Source organism: Anoplopoma fimbria, chromosome 14, assembly GCF_027596085.1.
Source record: "Anoplopoma fimbria isolate UVic2021 breed Golden Eagle Sablefish chromosome 14, Afim_UVic_2022, whole genome shotgun sequence".
NCBI lineage: Eukaryota > Metazoa > Chordata > Actinopteri > Perciformes > Anoplopomatidae > Anoplopoma > Anoplopoma fimbria.
The window spans coordinates 6,208,418-6,227,633 of NC_072462.1; the positions used below are offsets into that span (position 1 = coordinate 6,208,418).

Consider the following 19,216-nt stretch of genomic DNA (forward strand, 5'->3'; position numbering starts at 1 on the left):
ATACAAGAATCCCTGTCTTGTCATTTCTCACAGGCTTAGTCTGGCTTTTATCTTTGATGTACACTGTATCCTGGTGTAATGCAGCATTCACATCTCTTTATCCACCCTGTACCTGGGCTGACTCAGCAATTGAACACTTCCCAGGGAAAATGGTGTTAAAGTTTTGCAAGAGAAAATAAAATGAATTAAGGACATGTTTTGCTAAACACAACTTGTCACTGGAACAGCCTTGCAAAGGAGAGTTAATGATGAGAAAATCCGGCATCAGGGTCAGTCGTTCTGTCTCTCAGGACCGTCAGGGGATTAGTGTATCTCCACTGTTTGTACAATGGAAAATATTTTTAATTAGCGCATCACTTGTGCTGTATCTGCAAGTGACATTTTCAGATATAAAAAAGCTCTTTGCAACTTTTATCAGAATAAAATAATATATATTCTTTTGACATAAAGCAGTTCTTTGTGATTGTCAGACGGACTGCTGGAATAGCCTGTAATTAAGAGCGTTCAATACCATGTAAAAAGTGCATGAAATGGTTCAAATGGATGACTTTTTCTATAATTTTTTCACCCACCTGGAAAAAAAAACCCAGCATGTAATCGTGGACACTTGATTGAATGAAAAAAAGTACAAGCAAGAAGGCAAATAACAGTCATGTTTACTGCAAGGTTTACACTCAGTGTAATAAAATGCTCATTTGGAATACTTGTAAATGTCATTTTTTATAATTTATTGTAACTCCAAACAAAAATAATTTCTACAAAAAATACTCAAATAATGTCATATAATATTGATACTGTGGTCGATATCTTTTCTCTCTCTTTTTTTTTAGACTTCTGATACGTTAGATTCTGTTAAATTCTGCTTCCTGAATACTGTGTGACGATTAAATCTCGCTAAGTGTGGCAACAATCACTCATTCCTATAACAACCATAATAGTGACTAAAAATGTATTATTCGTAACCCTCTGGATATAATATAATATGTATAATCTCAGCGACTGTTAGTGGGCACATTATAGATACAATGACTGAAGATATAATAAAAAATAAAAATAAAAGAATGCAGCAGAAATAGAATAAATGTAAAATCAAGTATCATATTTTGAGAAGAAATGAAACCTGGTTAATATACTATGTAGGCCTCAGCAGCAGGAATTGAACGCACATCTCGCCTCCTGACTCGTCCGTCGTGTCGCCATGTTGCGTTCTCTCACCGTGTCTGACCACACACACACACACACACACACGTTGGCTGTCAGTCAAACGGAGGTGAGGTCCTTAACTCAACCGAGAAAAAAGAAAAAAAAGAAAAGTTCCTTGTGGGTACAACAGCCATTCCCTTTGTCGTGAAACAGTGGTGATTTAAGTGTTTTCTTTATGCTTTTTGGTTTGATGCACATTGCTCCAGCTCAGGAATAAAGGGAACAGTGGTTGGTATGTTTTTTTTTTCTTCCCCCCCCCCCCGTTCGTCAGCATCTTTTTTTTTCTGAGGTCACTCCCCTTTCTTCTCTGTTCGTCCTTCTCACACCTGAGCACACACCCAGTATCATAACAGTCCTGTGTGTGTGTGTGTGTGTGTGTGTGTTGTGTGTGTGTGTTGTGTGTTGTGTGTGTGTGTGTGTGTGTGTGTGTGTGTCAGGAGACTGGGGCTAGTTAGTGTTGTGTGAGTGTGTGCGCTTTTGCGAGTGCTGGGGTGTGTGGGTCCGTTACCGGGGGCGTCCCTTCCCACTCTGGGTCACCCCTCGCCTCGGGTACACACACACACACACACACACACACACACACACACACACACACACACACACACACACACATAAACACACACACTCCTTGGTCTGAGGGGGTGTTTGGTGGCGGCTCAGTGTGGAGTCAGCGTGGCCAGCAGGTGGGCTAGCAGAGTGCAGAGCAGCAGGGTGGCCGTGGTAAGGTGCAGGGAAGAGGCGGCGTTGCAGTCCTTGCCCGCCTCGCAGCGGGACTGTTGGCACAGAACCCCTTTAAACTCTGGAGGACAGATGCACTTCTGGCTCTGGTAGCATGTTCCTCCGTTCTGGCACAGGAGCATCTCCTCGTCGCAAACGTTCGCTGTGAGCATAGACGAAGGCAGAGAGAAAGAGCAGCAGAGGGAGATGGAAGGAATTGCAGAGGTAAGGAGATTAGATAGAGAGAGAGAGAGAGAGAGAGAGGAGTTGGGAATAAAGAGGGCAACGACAAAGTGACAGATTGACAGGCAGTAAAAGGATAGAGGGGGAGTAAAGAGCATAAAGAAAACAGAGAGATGTATGGCAAAGAGAAAGATAGGTGAGGGAAGATAAGGAGGGGTAATGTTAGAAAAAAGCATGATGGGAAACAGAGACACAGGGGTAGGGGAAGAATTCAGGGCAGAAGGAACAAAGTAGAAAAGAAAGCGGGAGGAACAGAAAGAGGCAAGATAAATTCTCCGGTCTTTGCCTCGGGGACAACGACGGGTAACACCTGCCTTTTTTTTTTTGTTGCAGTTCTTTTCTCTGTATGTTTTTCTTGAGCCTGCACTTTCTCAGGGTCAAGTTAAAAATCATTGTCTCAAACACAGCAAAACATCTACTGCATTTGTGATATTTGTTAGGTAATGATTGGAGGAACAAATGGCATCGTTAAAACGCTATAAAAGGCATTAGGAAAACCACCGAGGTAGTTGTACTGAAAAAGATTCTTGGCCTAAAAATGTACTGAGAGAAAATAGAGGGGAGGATCAAGCTTCCATGACAGGAAATAATTACATGAGCTAACATGTTTTATTACACCAACGATAATTGGCTCCGTTGCATTGGAGTATTTGGAGTAAGATGTCTCATCTAAAGTGGAGTAATAAGTCCCATATTGTAGTAAATAAACACACAGTCAAAAGGAATGTATGCCTGTGGAGGGGCAGTCTGTGAGTGTGTGTTTGTGTGTGTAGGGTCTATGTGAGACTGAGGCCCCTCACTATGGTAGATGGTAGAGGAAGGCGATTCCCTGTAATGGGGTTAAGGAGTGACAGGGTCATCAATTAAAGAAGCAGCTGATGCTGTTAATGAGCTACATGATCTATTCCCCCCGGAGTAAAGAACAAATCGGGAGATGCACTAGATGCACCGGCAAAGGTCCTGGAAAAACTGCAACATTTGTTCATGGCTGGATTTATCAGACATGAACCCACCCAAAAATCAGCCTCCTTATACTCACGGTAACAGCCTTGTTTCCAGTAGTATCCTGGCAGACAGTCTTCACACTTGGACCCCGTGGCACCGTCTTTACACTGGCAGAAGCCTGTGCCGTTACACCGGTCGTGAACAGAACCCATCTGGTTGCAGTTACACTCTGAAAAAAAAAGAAGAGATGGAGGCATTTAGAATAGGGGATTTGACCAAGAGTTGAAATAAGGTCAGCCAAAAATGTGCGCATTTGTATTCAGACCACAGATTTGTTTTTCGGTATTGATGCTTTTCAGAGCTGCAGAACTGTGTAAAGTGGAGTTTGTCCAAAGTACAGAAAAAAACCCAAGATGCTGCAGAGATTCAGACCTGAAATGTAGTCCCTTTTCAGCCATAACTATTCTTGTTTTGCCAACCATGCACCTCTTGGTGAAAAAGATACAAAGTGTTTTTTTCTATAAAACTCACAGTTAATGTGATACATGTAATGGTGTCTGGACAAATAAATACTGTGATGTAATAAAACACATTGCATTTTGCATGTCATATCTGGTATCTGATCCCGCAGACTGTAAACAAACTGTCCCGAGGTTTCTAAGAGGTTAACGTTTGGCGTTGGTTTCCTAAAAACAACACCTATCACAAAGCGTACCACACTGGGAAGACAGATGTCCAAAGTCAGAAAGTACAGTATCAGATGTTGTTTGGGAAACTAATACTATCTAAATTGAACTGCAAGTTCTTTTTCTCACAGACTATCTCCTTTCAAAGGCAGGTGGAATACGTGGAGGGAACATTCTGGTATTATGAACAGGTGAGGCAGATGCAAACGTAATTTAGGGTTGCGTCAGTTAAAATCAAAATGATTCAAATGGCCTATAAATCACAACAAATTAAGATTTACTTCAGAAGCACCATGAACTCTCCTCACTAACTCTCTGTAACTTGTACTGAAATGCAAACTACTTACTGAGATTCATGTCAAATCAGTCTGAGACAGATTTCCCTCTTTAAAGCCAGGGTTAGTAATCTTGACAAAGTAGCAGTAGTACGCTAGGTTTTAAAAATGATACCAGAGCATTTGATTAGATTTTGTCGGGATGTCAAGATAGTTTCAACAAATATAACAAAAAATGTTTTTGAAGATTACCAACCACATCTTTAACACAAGATGACGTTGGATTTGTCTTTTTCTTTTTTTAAAGATATATCACTCTTATTTCTGCAAGTGGTTATCATTACAAATACATATATTTATAGAAGCTGACTAATATCCAGATCAGTGGTAGCAGATCAGAGATCAGAGTTAAAAAAAAAAACTGCACAGCTGTGTATTTGCTTTGCATCTGTCAGTCGGTTGACCAGAGTCTCTCTCATGATCTGATGTAAGCCAGTAGCTTAAGATAAAACCACGATCAAATTAACTCATTTATAATAAAATAATAACATATTCATAGAATTGAAACGCATTACACAGCCACAGCGATGCGTTTGGTATCTGTGTGTTTGTGGGTCATGTTCATTAATATTGGGATTGTATGTGTGCCACTGAGGGAAAGCGTACCTCTTTAAAATGTCTGTGCAAATGCATTAATGTTTGAGAGGGCACGGTTTCGTGAACTGATTTCTGTTGCCCATGCTTATTTTGTGCTGACTCCAAGGCCTGCGTGTTCCCCAAACGCCCAAACGCCACAGGTTTACACGCCAACCCCCTGCTTTCCACCTGCAGATGGATCCAAATCAACACCAGATTCTTTCTCCACAGCTATCAGACAAACTGGCCGTCTATTAGGACATGCCCGTAATAAGTTTAAAAAGAGTAAATACTCTGTGAAAGCGAACAAACAGTGTATATCACTGTCCACAAATATTTAAGACATGTATTTGTCTTCAGCACAGTTTTTTTTTTTTTTTTTTGTTGCTCAGCTCCCGAGCACATTGAATTAAAAAATAGGTTTAAATGTTGCCTTTCAGCTTTCAGGGTGCTTGAGGGTGTTTGCATCAGTATTAGTCGAACAATGTTGGACTTCAAACCATTAATACACACACAGTATCACCTCCAGATGAAGGACAGTGCTGCAGGGAAGTGAGCATAAACACTCTAAATGATGATGTCTATGGGTTGTAAATTGTCGCTGACAGAATATCAAGAATATCAAATCTTATACCTTTTTTTTTTAAATCTGCATTAATTGTTAACCCAACAGGTCCCTATTAACAAATCCAGCAGATATGGAGCAACTTTTGCGTAATCTTGTTTCTTGCACACCTGACAAAAGGAAGGGTAATGTTAACTAACCGTGTCTGTCTGCTTTTTGGTGCTCAGCAGATAGTGTACTGTGGATTTTTAGAGCTTATTTTCTGAAAACAACTGCCCGCTGTGTCGGGAAACTATGCTGATGAGAGCATTGAGACCAAAAAAGTGGGGGAAAAAGTTGTGGGCTGTAAAACTAAAACAATGTGACACTCATCTTGAACCTGACAGTTCTTTAATCTCATAGTTAGTGTATCTTTTCAAAACACTGTGTGACAGAGCCAACACAACGAAATGTGTTTTATAAAACTGTCAGGAAAGCGGGTGCATAGGTGAAAATATATTTGATATATTTAACTAAATGCATCTATTTAAAATGTCACTACACGACTACTTTCTTGTGATAATCTTCGCATTAAAAAACTTGGAGAAGTTGCTTACATACGCATTCTCTGTCAATCACACACAACAAACACTCCAACACCACACTGACACACACACACACACACACGCCTTCCCCCTCCCCCACACACTCGTTCTTTCCACCCCCCTGCAGACTGACCGATGCAGACGCTCTCGTCGTCCAGTTCGGCAGAGGCGTTGCGGAAGTATCCCAGCCTGCAGTGCTGGCAGTTCTGGCCCCTGGTGTTGTGCTTGCAGCTGACACATGTGACGATGTTCAGGTAGTCGATGTAGCTGCAGCGGTTGGAGTGGCCGTAGCACTCACAGTCTGAAAGGAGGAGACACGTTAAAGTTTCTTTACTAGAGGAAGATAACTATACATGCTCATGATGTCAAAGTCAATACTTGGGATGGGGTAGTATCTTTGTAAGCATTCTCGTGGGATTCTTCAGTGACGGTTGGAAATGATGAATGACTTGCATTAACAGATCCGTCCGTTGGCTTTAGTTTTAGACGTCAGTGAACAAATGAATGGCTCTGAGTGTGTTTTATGACTTGCCTTTCTGACTCTATATTGGTCCAATAAAGACAGACCACTCCCTCTCCATTACTACACTCACAGGTTTGCTGAGTCTGCTTCACGGGGCTGCACTGATTACTGATGGGAATTCCACTACCCTGTGTGTGTTCGTGCGTGTACGTGCTTGTTTGTGTGCAGGCGTCTGAGTACAGTTGTGTTAATTGTGTCTGGGAATTTTAATTGCATTATCGGATGGGTAGATTATAAGCTACAGAATCATAACCAAGGGAGTATGAGGTGAGTGATACAGTACAGTAGGTGTTTTCAGACTGCACCTGACACCATGAAATCGGTCTGACATCACTTAACCTGATAGAAAAACCTCCACTGCTTCTCCTCTCTTTCCCTGGTTGTTCTTCATTTACACAGTCTTAAATTCTCTTCCATAAAGCACTGCACAATCAGAGCTCTTTATTAAATTTTCCCTTTGTAATTCATGAATTATCTGGGAGGATTTGAATGCAGGTTTTACTTTTCATGCTCATATGCTTGATAAATTAGGACTTTATCCATATTTCACACCCTTAAACCAGAGCTAAAAAAAGAATGCTGCCGAGAATGGTGTAAGACCTTTTGTATAATTTTTCCACAGAGGGAGAAATGAAAGCCTGATATCATATACTGTAGGATCTGCATTGTGCAGAGGGGTGCAGCAAGAGTTGCTCTACATTCTCCGTACGATTATCTTGGCTGAGGCTGGTACCTAATTAAGGTTTTATTAAGCTTTAGAAGTTGCCTGCAATAGTGTGCTGCAAGGCATCACTGTCCTCTAAAGAGGTGTTTACCAGGCATGTTTATGCAAATACACATTTAAATGCACATTAAAAAGTCGGAGTTTAGCTGTTTAATCAGCCGTCACATTATTATTTTATTATTGTTTGGTTGATGATGCCAGCTGAAATATTAATGAGCTGGTTTAAAAGGAAACCAGCGAGTGCAGCGCCATAAAGTGCCTCTCTCAGCACTGAGGAAACCGTGCTAGCGGTGGGGGAAGAACTGCCTAATTAAATATAAATGGCCAATTACTCCACAGACTAGAGATGCAATGGGACATTGTTCCACAAATGAACGTTAGGAGTCAAGATGCTGCTTTATTTCTGTTTATCAATTTTGAATTGTTCAAGGTGAAAGATGGTTACATTGAGAGAAAGTAAGAGAGCTGCCTGCATCAAAGAGTCTCTGAGGTTGAAGGAATAATGGAACATTTTGCTAACAAGCATCCTTTCTAAAATCAATAAACAGGAATGTCAATGTCTGCGAATTGTTTGATGGTTTAACATGAATTTAAAGTGTAAACACTTACCTTGATCATGCACATAAAGCAAAAAACAGGACCATGAGGGAGTTGCATATGGAAGAGAGTGAGCAAAATGAATAACATAAGACATGCAATGAGAGGAATTTTTCCACAGGTTTCTGCTTAAAAAACAGCATTCACACTTAAGTAAAAAGAGAGAGTTTACAATCCACTGATCCGAACCAAAGAACCAGAGGATTTAACCAAGCTCGAGTCTCCTGTCTGTATTTTCAGACCAGGTCTCTTACCTCTGAAATCATCGTATATGATCCCATACAACTGTCTGGCCTGGGGCTCTCCTGAGATCAAGAGTTTCAGGAGCCCTTGAGGGATGAAGGAATCTTTATTTAAGATTTATCTCCACATCATTTACGGTGCTACTGACATCTACAACAATATAGCTTCACAATGCTGAGGCAGGTATAGGGGCGCATCAGTACTTCAGAGAAGTCCTACGGATTAGGTGGATGGGATTCCCACTAGATTCTACCTTAAAGGAGGGGGTTGCTTTGATCTATAAAGCTGACATTATCTTTACCTTGTGCAGTGTTTCTTAACTGGTAGAACAGAACCCAAAAGTCATCCTAAAGATTAAATAAGAGTTTGTATACAAGGAACTACTGTGGTGCTGCACATGACCCAGAGCTTTCAAGTCGAGTCTTATTTGTCAGCTCAGTATTTGACTGTTAATATCTGGGTTGGACTGGAAGCTGATGTGGCTTGTCTTGTAGCTTGTATGTTCTGTCCTGACCTTGGAAACTCCCCAACAGGAACCATTGTGGGGAAATAATTAGCTATTCTGGAGCTTTTGATGGAATCACACGATCTTCCAAGAAAAATATTGTGTAATACCGTTTGTGGTCCAATTGTTTTGCCAACCACTGTTTCCAAGGTCAAGAATGAACTCTTAAACTCAACTTTTACCCGGATTTGAATGTAAAGTCCTTTAAAGTGCTCTTAAAACAGTTTTAACATCTACTTGTCCATGACAGATGGGCAAACTTCAAACTCTTCAAACTGAAATACAAAAGTCTGATAGGAAACGTTTGGCATGGTTTGTGTTGAAGATATTCCAAGTAGGTCAGATTTTTTTTAAATCAGATAGACCTATTAAACTTTACAGACTAAGGTGAATAAGAAAATGAATATTAACACTGGGCTCAAATGATTCAAATCACCACATTTAATGGAGCTATTAATGAAATTCTGGTTCACCTATTAATCTCATCAAGATAAATTTTGGGTCCCAATTAGCAAACAGTTATGAATCACTGTGCTATCTCAAATTCTACCTTTCCTTTTCTCTCTTTCTCTCTCTTCTCGGTCTTCATCTTCTCTCCCACGAGTGTGTTTCTGGGTCTCATGACTCCCTCTTTCCCACTCAGGTTTGTGCTGCGCTACAAAGGAGCAACAAATCAATTTATATTGACGAAATGCAGATTATCTCAGGCTGTTTTATTTCTGCTTATGGGTAAGTAGCACAATAATATGTTCTCTTTTCTTTTGAAAGTATAATACAATTGCTCTTATATACTACTTATAGACAAGATTTATGGGGATTTTAAAACTAAAGACTAACTAATTTCAATGCAGGGACAACATTGTCTTTCAAGAGCATTTCCAATGTCAAATTCATCTTCTTTCTTTCCTACAGTTGGTGCCAAATTAAGATTTTGCCTTATAGCGTATGTTGACTGACAGGGTATCATGTAGTTAGAGATAAATTTAGCTACATTTGTTGTTCCCAGTTTTCGTTTTCACTGTGAGCTACGAAGTTTAATTCACTGTGAGAGTTTATGCATATTTGCTGCACCACAAATAATCTACAGGAGCATTGCCACCACTAAATATAAAAGAGATACCGCTCTTTTCTACCTTTCCTTCTTTATGCTTGTGGTGATATTGTGATGAATGTATTCCTACTGCATATTTCCTTCACTTAAGATATACTGCAGTATATAAAACTAAAACACCATTGCTACCACTACATATAAAAGACACCAAGATAATATTCTGCTGTTTAGTGGTCCATTTCATCACTTGGAGTTGTGAAGTTAGCTTGTGAGGGCAATTTATCTACTACTGCACAACAGGTAAACTAACGCATGGAAATATCCCCATATAATTCTGCCATTACATTCAAAACAGATACCTTTTCTTTCTTCATGCTCCTCTCCTACACACACAGATGACGTTGTGGTTTTGTCTCCATTAGTCTCTTGTTCGTGCCCATGAGACTCAATTAAATGTGTTGTGTGGTAGACTGACACACAACACATTTCATTGACATAACAAGCAAAAACTTTGATACATTTCTGCTGTCTAATTTTCATTGCAACTTGCTGAGTTTAACTCATTTTGAAAGTGAATTAACTGCATATTTCCACCTCTACAAATAACTACAGTTATTACATAGACATTACTACAGAATACACTAGATATGTACCTTTTAGTTCAGCTTTTTTCCCTTCCCTGTGCCCAGATGAAGATGTTGTTTTGTGGCCATGAGTGTCTTGTTCGTCTCCATGAGTCTGTTGTACGTGGCCACGAGTCTGTTGTACGTGGCCACGAGTCTCTCGAAAGTTGCCATGAGTCTCTCGAACCTGGCCATGAGTCTGTTGTACATGGCCATGAGTCTCTTGTACGTGGCCATGAGTCTGTTGTACATGGCCATGAGTCTCTTGTACGTGGCCATGAGTCTCTTGTACGTGGCCATGAGTCTGTTGTACGTGGCCATGAGTCTCTTGTTCGTGGCCATGAGTCTCTTGTACGTGGCCACGAGTCTCTTGTTCGTGGCCATGAGTCTCTTGTACGTGGCCATGAGTCTCTTGTACGTGGCCATGAGTCTCTTGTACGTGGCCATGAGTCTCTTGAACGTGGCCACGAGTCTCTTGAAAGTTGCCATGTGTCTCTTGTACGTGACCATGAGTCTCTTGAACGTGGCCATGAGTCTCTTGTACGTGGCCATGAGTCTCTTGTACGTGGCCATGAGTCTGTTGTACGTGGCCATGAGTCTCTTGTACGTGGCCATGAGTCTCTTGAACGTGGCCATGAGTTTCTTTAACGTGGCCATGAGTCTGTTGTATGTGGCCATGAGTCTCTTGAACGTGGCCATGAGTTTCTTTAACGTGGCCATGAGTCTCGTGTACGTGGCCATGAGTATCTTTTACGTGGCCACTAGTCTCTTGTACGTGGCCATGGGTCTCTTGTACGTGGCCATGGGTCTCTTGTATGTGGCCATGGGTCTCTTGTACGTGGCCATGGGTCTCTTGTACGTGGCCATGGGTCTCTTGTACATGGCCATGAGTCTCTTGTAAGTGGCCATGAGTCTCTTGTATGTGGCCATGAGTTTCTTGTACGTGGCCATGAGTCTCTTGAACGTGGCCATGAGTCTCTTGTTCGTGACCATGAGCCTCATGAACATGGCCATGAGTCTCTTTTACAGGCCTACTAGTCTCTTGAACGTGGCCATGAGTCTCTTGAACGTGGCCATGAGTCTCTTGTATGTGGCCATGATTCATTTGTAGGTGGCCATGAGTCTCTTGTAAGTGGCCATGAGTCTCTTGTAAGTGGCCATGAGTCTCTTGAACCTGGCCATGAGTCTCATGAACCTGGCCATGAGTCTCATGTATGTGTCCCTCAGATGTTTGGGAAACTGAAACACCACAATTGTGATTGAAATAACAAGCAAAAACACATTATTAGGTACATTGTATATGCCTTCTTCTTTGCATCCTAAACCACCAAAAAACATATGCATCTTTCAAGTTATTTATCTCAACTAAAATTTTAGATTTAGCAGTATAACTGAATGAAGAGACAAATTTAGATTGTTGTTTTTGCGTTGTTGTTTCAGTGACTAAAATTTGTGAATGTTAATCTACTGTATATTTTGAGCTCTACAATTTATTACAGTTGGTTACAACCACTACAGTATATACAAAATGTACCTTCGCCGTGTCCAGATGAGATTTTTTTGAGGCCATGAGTCTCATCTACATGGCCCTCTGAATTGTGGGAAACTGAAACACGACAAGGGTCATTGAATTAATTGGCGAAAATCTAGATTTATTCTTTGCTGTTTCTAGTTTTGCTGCTAGAAGCCAAGTCTTAAATGTGGGGAAAGTTTGTCCACTGCATATTCTCTTCACTACAGATACACAAACTGCAAGGCCATTGCTACCATTACGTCTAAAAGAGATACCTTTCCCCTTACCAGATGAGGTTGTTGTTTTGTGGCCATGAGTCTCATGTACGTATCTCTCAGACCTCTGCCTTTTTTGTTCAGAAACTGACACTATTGTTACATTATAAGATTTAATACAGTAGCTTTTCTTAACATGTGGTCAAAATGTAGCCTTTCTACTGCATATTTCCATCACTACAAGCAAACTACAGTATACTTGCTACCACTGCATAAAAAATACCTGTTGCTTTTCTGGCCTTATGCTCCTGGGCCTCACTTTCTTCCCTGTGTTCAGATGAGGTTGTTGTTATGTGGCCATGAGTTCCATGTGCGTGTCCCTCGGACATGTGGGGGACTGACACACGTCAATCATCACTGACATAACAAGCAAAAATATGAGGTGTATTTTACGAGAAGATTGCCACCGCTACATATAAATAATATACCTTTCCTTTCAGCTTTTCTTTCCTCTTCCTCCTTTTTCTCCCCGAGCACGGATACGATTGTGGTTTTGTGGCTATGAGCCTCATGTATAGGTCCCTCTGACTTGTGCGGAACTGAAACACCACAATCATCATTGACATAAGCGAAGCCAGAAAGCAGGCAAAAATGTAGATGCTATTCTGCTTTTTCTAATTTTTAAATGTTTTGCTATCAGGTGTTTAACGTGGTGAAAGATCATCTACTGCATATTTATACCACTACAGGTTAAGTTCAGTTGGCTACAGCTACCTCTAAAGTACATAAAAGGATATACCTTTATGCACCTACTCACTTTTCTCCACGTGCCCATATGAGGTTGTTGTTTTGTGGCCATGAGTTTCATGTACGTGGCCATGAGTCTCTTGTACGTGGCCATGAGTCTCTTGTACGTGGCCCTGAGTCTCTTGTACGTGGCCATGAGTCTCATGTACGTGGCCATGAGTCTCTTGTACGTGGCCCTGAGTCTCTTGTACGTGGCCATGAGTCTCTTGTTCTTGGCCATGAGTCTCTTGTAGGTGGCCATGAGTCTCTTGTAGGTGGCCATGAGTCTCATGTAGGTGGCCATGAGTCTCTTGTACGTGGCCATGAGTCTCTTGTAGGTGGCCATGAGTTTCTTGTAACTTGTAGTCTCTGTGTAGGCCATGAGTCTCTTGTAGGTGGCCATGAGTCTCTTGTAGGTGGCCATGAGTCTCTTGTACGTGGCCATGAGTCTCTTGTACGTGGCCATGAGTCTCTTGTACGTGGCCATGAGTCTCTTTTACGTGGCCATGAGTCTGTTGTACGTGGCCATGAGTCTCTTTTACGTGGCCATGAGTCTCTTGTACGTGGCCATGAGTCTCTTGTACGTGGCCATGAGTCTGTTGTACTTGGCCATGAGTCTCATGTTCGTGGCCATGAATCCCATGTCCGTGTCCCTCAGATGAGTGGGAAACTGAAACACCACAATTGTTATTTACATAACAAGGAAAAACATCTTTGCAACCTAAACAGCCAATAAACCATATTAATTTTGTAAATATTTTCTCTAGTCTTTTCCTCTTCTTACCGTTCTACTTCCGTCATAACAAATTTAGATTAACCGTTATTGCTTAAGTTCACAAATTAACTATTATGTCACTCAAGATACAAATTTTGTTTCCAGTGGTCAAGTCAGCTTGCTGTAAAGGTTTAGCAGCTGCATGTTTTCTGTACACCAAATTAACTTCTTAATATAAATCTATCTAGAGTTACGCTTGTGAGTAAAGTTAAGCTACTGCATATATACTGCACCACAAGTAAACTAGAGTATATAAATCTTGGAGAAACTTTCCTCCACTAAATATAAAAAATATATTTTATATGTAATTTCTTTTCAGCTTTTTTTTTGTTATGCTCCTCATGCTTCCTTTCTTCCCCGTGCCCTGATGAAGTCATTTTTTTGAGGCCATAAGCCTCATTTATGTGTCCCTCAGAACTGTGGAAGACTGAAACACCCAAATTGTCACTCAAATTACAAGCAAAAATCTTTATTTTACTGTTCCTAATTTAAGGTGACCATGTTTGCTGTGAGCTGCCTAATTTTACCCATGGTTTATATTTATCTACTGCACATTTTCATCACTACAGTAACACTACAATATATAAAACTATAAGAACATTGCTACCACTACACACAAAAGAGATACCTTTACTTTTACCTTTTCTTTCTTCCCCATGCTCAGAGGAGGTTGTTGTTTCGTTGCCATTGGTCTTATGAATGTGTTCCTCAGACTTGAGGAGGACTGACACACAACAATTGTCAGCGACGTAACAGACAAAAACATCCGGTGTTATAAATTCTATATGCTCTTTTTATTTTTTTACAGCAACACACCTTAAACAAGAAATACATGATTTGTCCATTTCTACTTAATCCTGTCAGCAAGATAAAAAAATATGACGCCACCATTGGTGCCAAAATTATGATTCAGCTCTATCGCTGATGTTGAGTGACAGCCTATCATGTCAGTGAAGAGATTTTTGTCTTCTGTTTTCAATTTTTAGGGCCCCAGTTGTTTTTCCACTGTGAGCTGTCAAGTTTAACTCATAATAAAAGTGTATTTACTGTGCCCAAAGTAAACTACAGTATATAAATCTACAAGAGCATTGCCACTACTACATATAAAAGAGTAATAGCTGTCATTTCAGTTATTCTTTCTCTTTCCTCCTTCCCGTCCTCCCTGTGCTCGGATTAGGCTGTTGTTCCCTCAGACTTGCACAAAACAATCATTATTAAGACAACAAGAACAGACATCGTATGAGGTATTTAACATGCTCTTTCCTAAGCAACTCGAACAATATAACTAGGCCGATTCTGCAGTGGGTAAAGATTACTGATATCCTCTGCCTTTCTCTCCCTTCTCGTCTTCCTTTGAGACCTTGTTTTCCTTTTCTCTATCTTTCTCTCTGTGTCAGATAGTGGATTGCCCCATCAGGGGCCTCAGCCCTGGGCTTGGGAAAAAGCTTTGAGAGTCAGAGAGGCTTGAGAAACTCCTTCATCACTCCACTTTCACTCTGGTTCTGAAAGATATGACATGCACTTCCTTTTATCTGAATGTCATGAAATTTTCTGACTAGTGCTTCGAACTCTCCGTATGCGCTTGTTCCTTTGTTCCCTTCCATAATAGAAAAAGATCTGCTCTGTTCTTATTTCTGCTCCTGTATTTCATATGAATATTCTTAGGATCCTATATACAGTAACATCTTCTCATGGGTGTAGCTCCTTAAGTTGAGATTTAATGTTCTCTGTGGTGCACTCACACGATATCTCAAATCAATACTAGAGACAACCTAGAACACACATCCCGTTTTTACTGCATTTTTAATTGTCTCTCGCTCAAGTTTTCTCTTTTTGTCTGTGTGTTTCCCTTTCCCAGAGGGCTTTATGCCGTTCCCAGGATCCTTTGCTTCAAGATTTTAGGGCTACAAAAGAAAGAATAGTCATGCGAAACTAGTTCAGGTTATGGATCAAGCCCTCAATTCCTTTTACCTTTTACATTTACCTCAACACGGGCACAATTCAGTAAATCACCACAGTCCTCCTCACATGGGCGATTACGACTGAAAATATAAATAACCAATCACATGAAGCAACCACACCGTGTGCGTCATTTAGGGACTAATGATCGCCAGACCACAAGAGAATACAATGCTTCATGCATCCATCTGTGTTTCCCCTGGAGGGGGTTTTGTATGGGCGCTGTACATCTCCAGTTGTTCTTCTTCTTCAGAGGGGGCATCCTGCAAGCATCCTGCTCCCCTGCGGAGCGTCCCCCTTCAGGCTATCTCCCGCCCACTCTCTCCCCTTCATCCCTCCCCATCCCTGGGGCTCCAGTGAGACAGGACGCAAGCAGCTGTTCTCACAGCACCCTGGACCGTATCACACAACTGGCATCATGCCATCACTACATCTCATCATAGTAACCCCTGCCTACCTCTGATCATGTCCGACTCTGGCCCCACTGGACCTACCGTCTCACACATCTGTCACAGCTGCACACACAAGTGCATACACGCAAAATGAAAAAAATACTCTCTTGTGGGAGAGCAGGAGTCTGAATCATGGTTGTTTCAAAAAGACAGACGTAGCACAGCAGTGAGCATAAATGCATTTACTCTCAGTAACCTACGCTGCCTTGGGGGTAGGAGTGATTCGAACTGTTCTTGGCATTTATCTCAATCAGCTCAGCCCGAACCGTCTGACTGGCAGACAGAGCATTCAGGGTTCCAGCTTGCGATACACTGACTGACAGAAGGGACCTCCAAGACCATGTGATTGTTTTATTTATATCTTGACACTATAGATGAATGCCCCTCCATAACATAGTATTTTGCCATCTACTTCAGTAAATTGAGGTTAATGTCAAGGGGGATGTTTGTGGCTCAGTCCTGATTCTGTCTCTCCCGTTTCCTCTTCATATCTTTCCGTCACTCTGATGCTCCGCAATCTTTTAATATCTCTGAATGAGGCAAAGACGATGTCAACCGAACTCAGACTTTTTGCAAACCTTCCACCGCCAGTGTTCCTACAGCCTCTCACTCACTCAACCATGTTAACAAGATTTCACTGCCACTACCTAAATTGAATAAGCGTTTCTGACATGCGATATGATGCTGAACACAAGATTATGGAAGCTAGTGTATACGAGCATGTTAGGGACTTTCACGTCCTGAAAATTTGTCCATTTCAGAAAGGTTCCACACCGGAATAAAACATTACGTTGGCTGGAGAGGAAAATCATCGCCTTCTAAATTAGATTATTCTATTTTTCTAGCAGCCTGTACTCTATATCTACTGTCACCTAGAGCTATGGGTGTGTCTTACCTTCTCTCTCACTATGCCTTGGCTCTGAGTGTTTCTCTTCAGTGTCGTGCAGGCTTGTATGATGGTGACGTTGAGACAGGACAGACCCTATTGTGATTGGATGGTGGTGGTGATGAGGAGGATTAACAACCGTATGATGTGTGGACTCCTTTGGGACTAGGTGAGACATATGTGAATGTTCAGGGGTTGTCTCAGAAGGTGTGAACCGCTCTGGTGTCGGGGAAACTTGGTGCACCTCTGAAGAAAGGTGAACCTCTGCCGTAAAAGGAAATGTGTCAGATTCTTTGATGGGCACCAGTGGAGGCTCAGTCAAATGCCTGGTGTGTAACACATTGTCTGTTACTGTGGTTCCTGCTGGAGGAGCTCTCGTGTCTGTTGCATCAGTTGCATGAGGACAGAGAATGTAAATGCAATGAGGGATGAGCGGGCTAAGACATTAGCATAAGAGGTGCAGCATCAGATTGTTTATCCAAAGAAAGCCTAGCTTTCCTTTTTTACTCTTCAAACCTACACACACACACACACACACACACACACACACACACACACACACACACACACACACACACACACACACACACACACACACACACACACACACACACACATTCAAACACACAGAAGTGAGAACACACAATGATAGTGTGATTTCACACTGCTGAGATAGGCTAAACTCAAAAGCTGTTCCACAACCCTTTCAGTGCTGGAAATTGTGTTTTTTTTGTATTTGCAAAACACAGTTACTGTTAAAGGTGTGACTATTGTTAATATGGCTGTAATATGAAAACACACAGTGTTTGTCAAAGTGTATTACTCTGTTTTACACTTACAGTGTTGTGTACGGATGTGTGCATATGTGTTTGCACACACTCTGTTTTGTCATCTCTAAATCTGAGAGATGAAAGATAATAGAATGTTAATCTCTCATCTTCACGACAGTAATGAATTCATGAATTCATTAATTTGACCATCTACTGATCTCAAATTTGATTGTTTTTGGTCACTGATCCACAATTGATACTGAAAAAGTATGATGTGAACAAGACCAGGTGCTACGACACCTTATTGACTAAATTTGACTCGTCCTAAAACTCATTCCACATCCAAATGACCATGTAAAATATAAATTCCAATTATTCTGTTCCCTGGAGGAGAACTGGTTGCCCATCATAATAAAGTATAAGTATTTTATTAAACGAGATAGTTGGAAAACTGTAAATAGAGAAAACAAAATCATGCACAAGAAAGAGGGACGTGGAAGGCTTTCATCTCGTAGCTAGTAGGGGATTTGTACGCTCTACATATTTAATTAAAGCAGGAGTTTACATAACCTTTAACCATCACACTTTTACAGTTCTCTATTCTAGTATTATGTCACTACAATCATAACTAGTCTCATACTACCTAGTTTGCAAGTGCCTACCTCCACCTGGATCAGTATGATGAGGGTTTAGAGAGCTGAAATGTGAGTTTCCAACCCCAGAAACGGAGCCGCTGGAGGCAATGGACTCTGCATGTTAAAGTACAAGGTAAAAAAAAAAAAGGCCAAGGTCTTAGTGTCATTTTCAGTCATGCAACAGCGCCATCACTCTCTCATGCAATGCATCATAATCCAAGCTGATTCATTACATCATCCTCCGACATGTGCCTGTACAGATGGACTCAATAACTGTCCCACCACACACACTCTGGCAGACACACACACACACACACACACACACACACACACACACACACACACACACACACACACACACACACACTTAAGCGAGCAGCGTCCAGTCCCTGCTCGCCTGCTCGGACACATTTTTAAGTTGCCTTCCGCACAAATGCATTTGCATATAATGAGATCGTTTGTCAGTTGTTTTAATGTAGCCAGAGAAATGATAACAATAATGTTTAATGCCACTTGTCAGTCTCAGCATTCTCATCATTTATTACCGGAGTGCTGGACATTGATTTAGCGCCACACTAATGAAGCCATTGTGATTCAGGACCAGTTAACGTTTTTTTTTATCGGAACACCCTAATGGTGGCAGGAGAAGTGACAGCATGGATCTTATTAATAAGTCACATGCTCTTCCACACTTGATCCAATCCCTGTCATTCTAAGGGCAAGCTCAATCTTCATAAAAATGCAAGGATTTTCGATAGACGGAAGTGCGATGAGAACGGTGGACGGATTAGGATTGCGGTCGACCGAGTATAGAACATCCCCCCCGTGAATGTGAGTTTGCATACACTCGTCTGTCCACATGTGACTGCTAGTCCTGTATTCGGGCTATCCTACAGCTCTGGGTGGATGAAGTCATGTGGGGTCATGGTGGCTGGATAGGTAGATGTATGACTGGGTTTTAGGATTTGGTTTGTCTGACCTCCCCTCCCCCTTCGCCCAAACGCCCATCTGTCAGCCGACCAATGGGCTGCGGGCTCTGTGGATCAGATTCTCTTGCCAATAGGTCGCTAATCCTCATCTGAGCATGCTCAGTGACTTAACTGGG

At 41.5% G+C, this 19,216-nt stretch overlaps 1 protein-coding gene across 1 annotated transcript in view; it reads right to left on the reverse strand.

Annotated features, from left to right (window-relative positions):
* Nucleotides 1-1,602: 1,602 nt before the first annotated feature.
* ntng2b (netrin g2b) overlaps nt 1,603-19,216 on the reverse strand; it is a 56,546-nt gene continuing 38,932 nt past the window's right edge. Inside the window, exons 5-7 of the mRNA XM_054612296.1 lie at nt 5,988-6,155; nt 3,203-3,337; nt 1,603-2,083 (exon numbers count right to left, since the gene is read on the reverse strand). Of these exons, the coding sequence (XP_054468271.1) occupies nt 1,860-2,083; nt 3,203-3,337; nt 5,988-6,155 (527 nt within the window). The 3' untranslated portion in view covers nt 1,603-1,859. The remainder of the gene's footprint in view (nt 2,084-3,202; nt 3,338-5,987; nt 6,156-19,216) is intronic.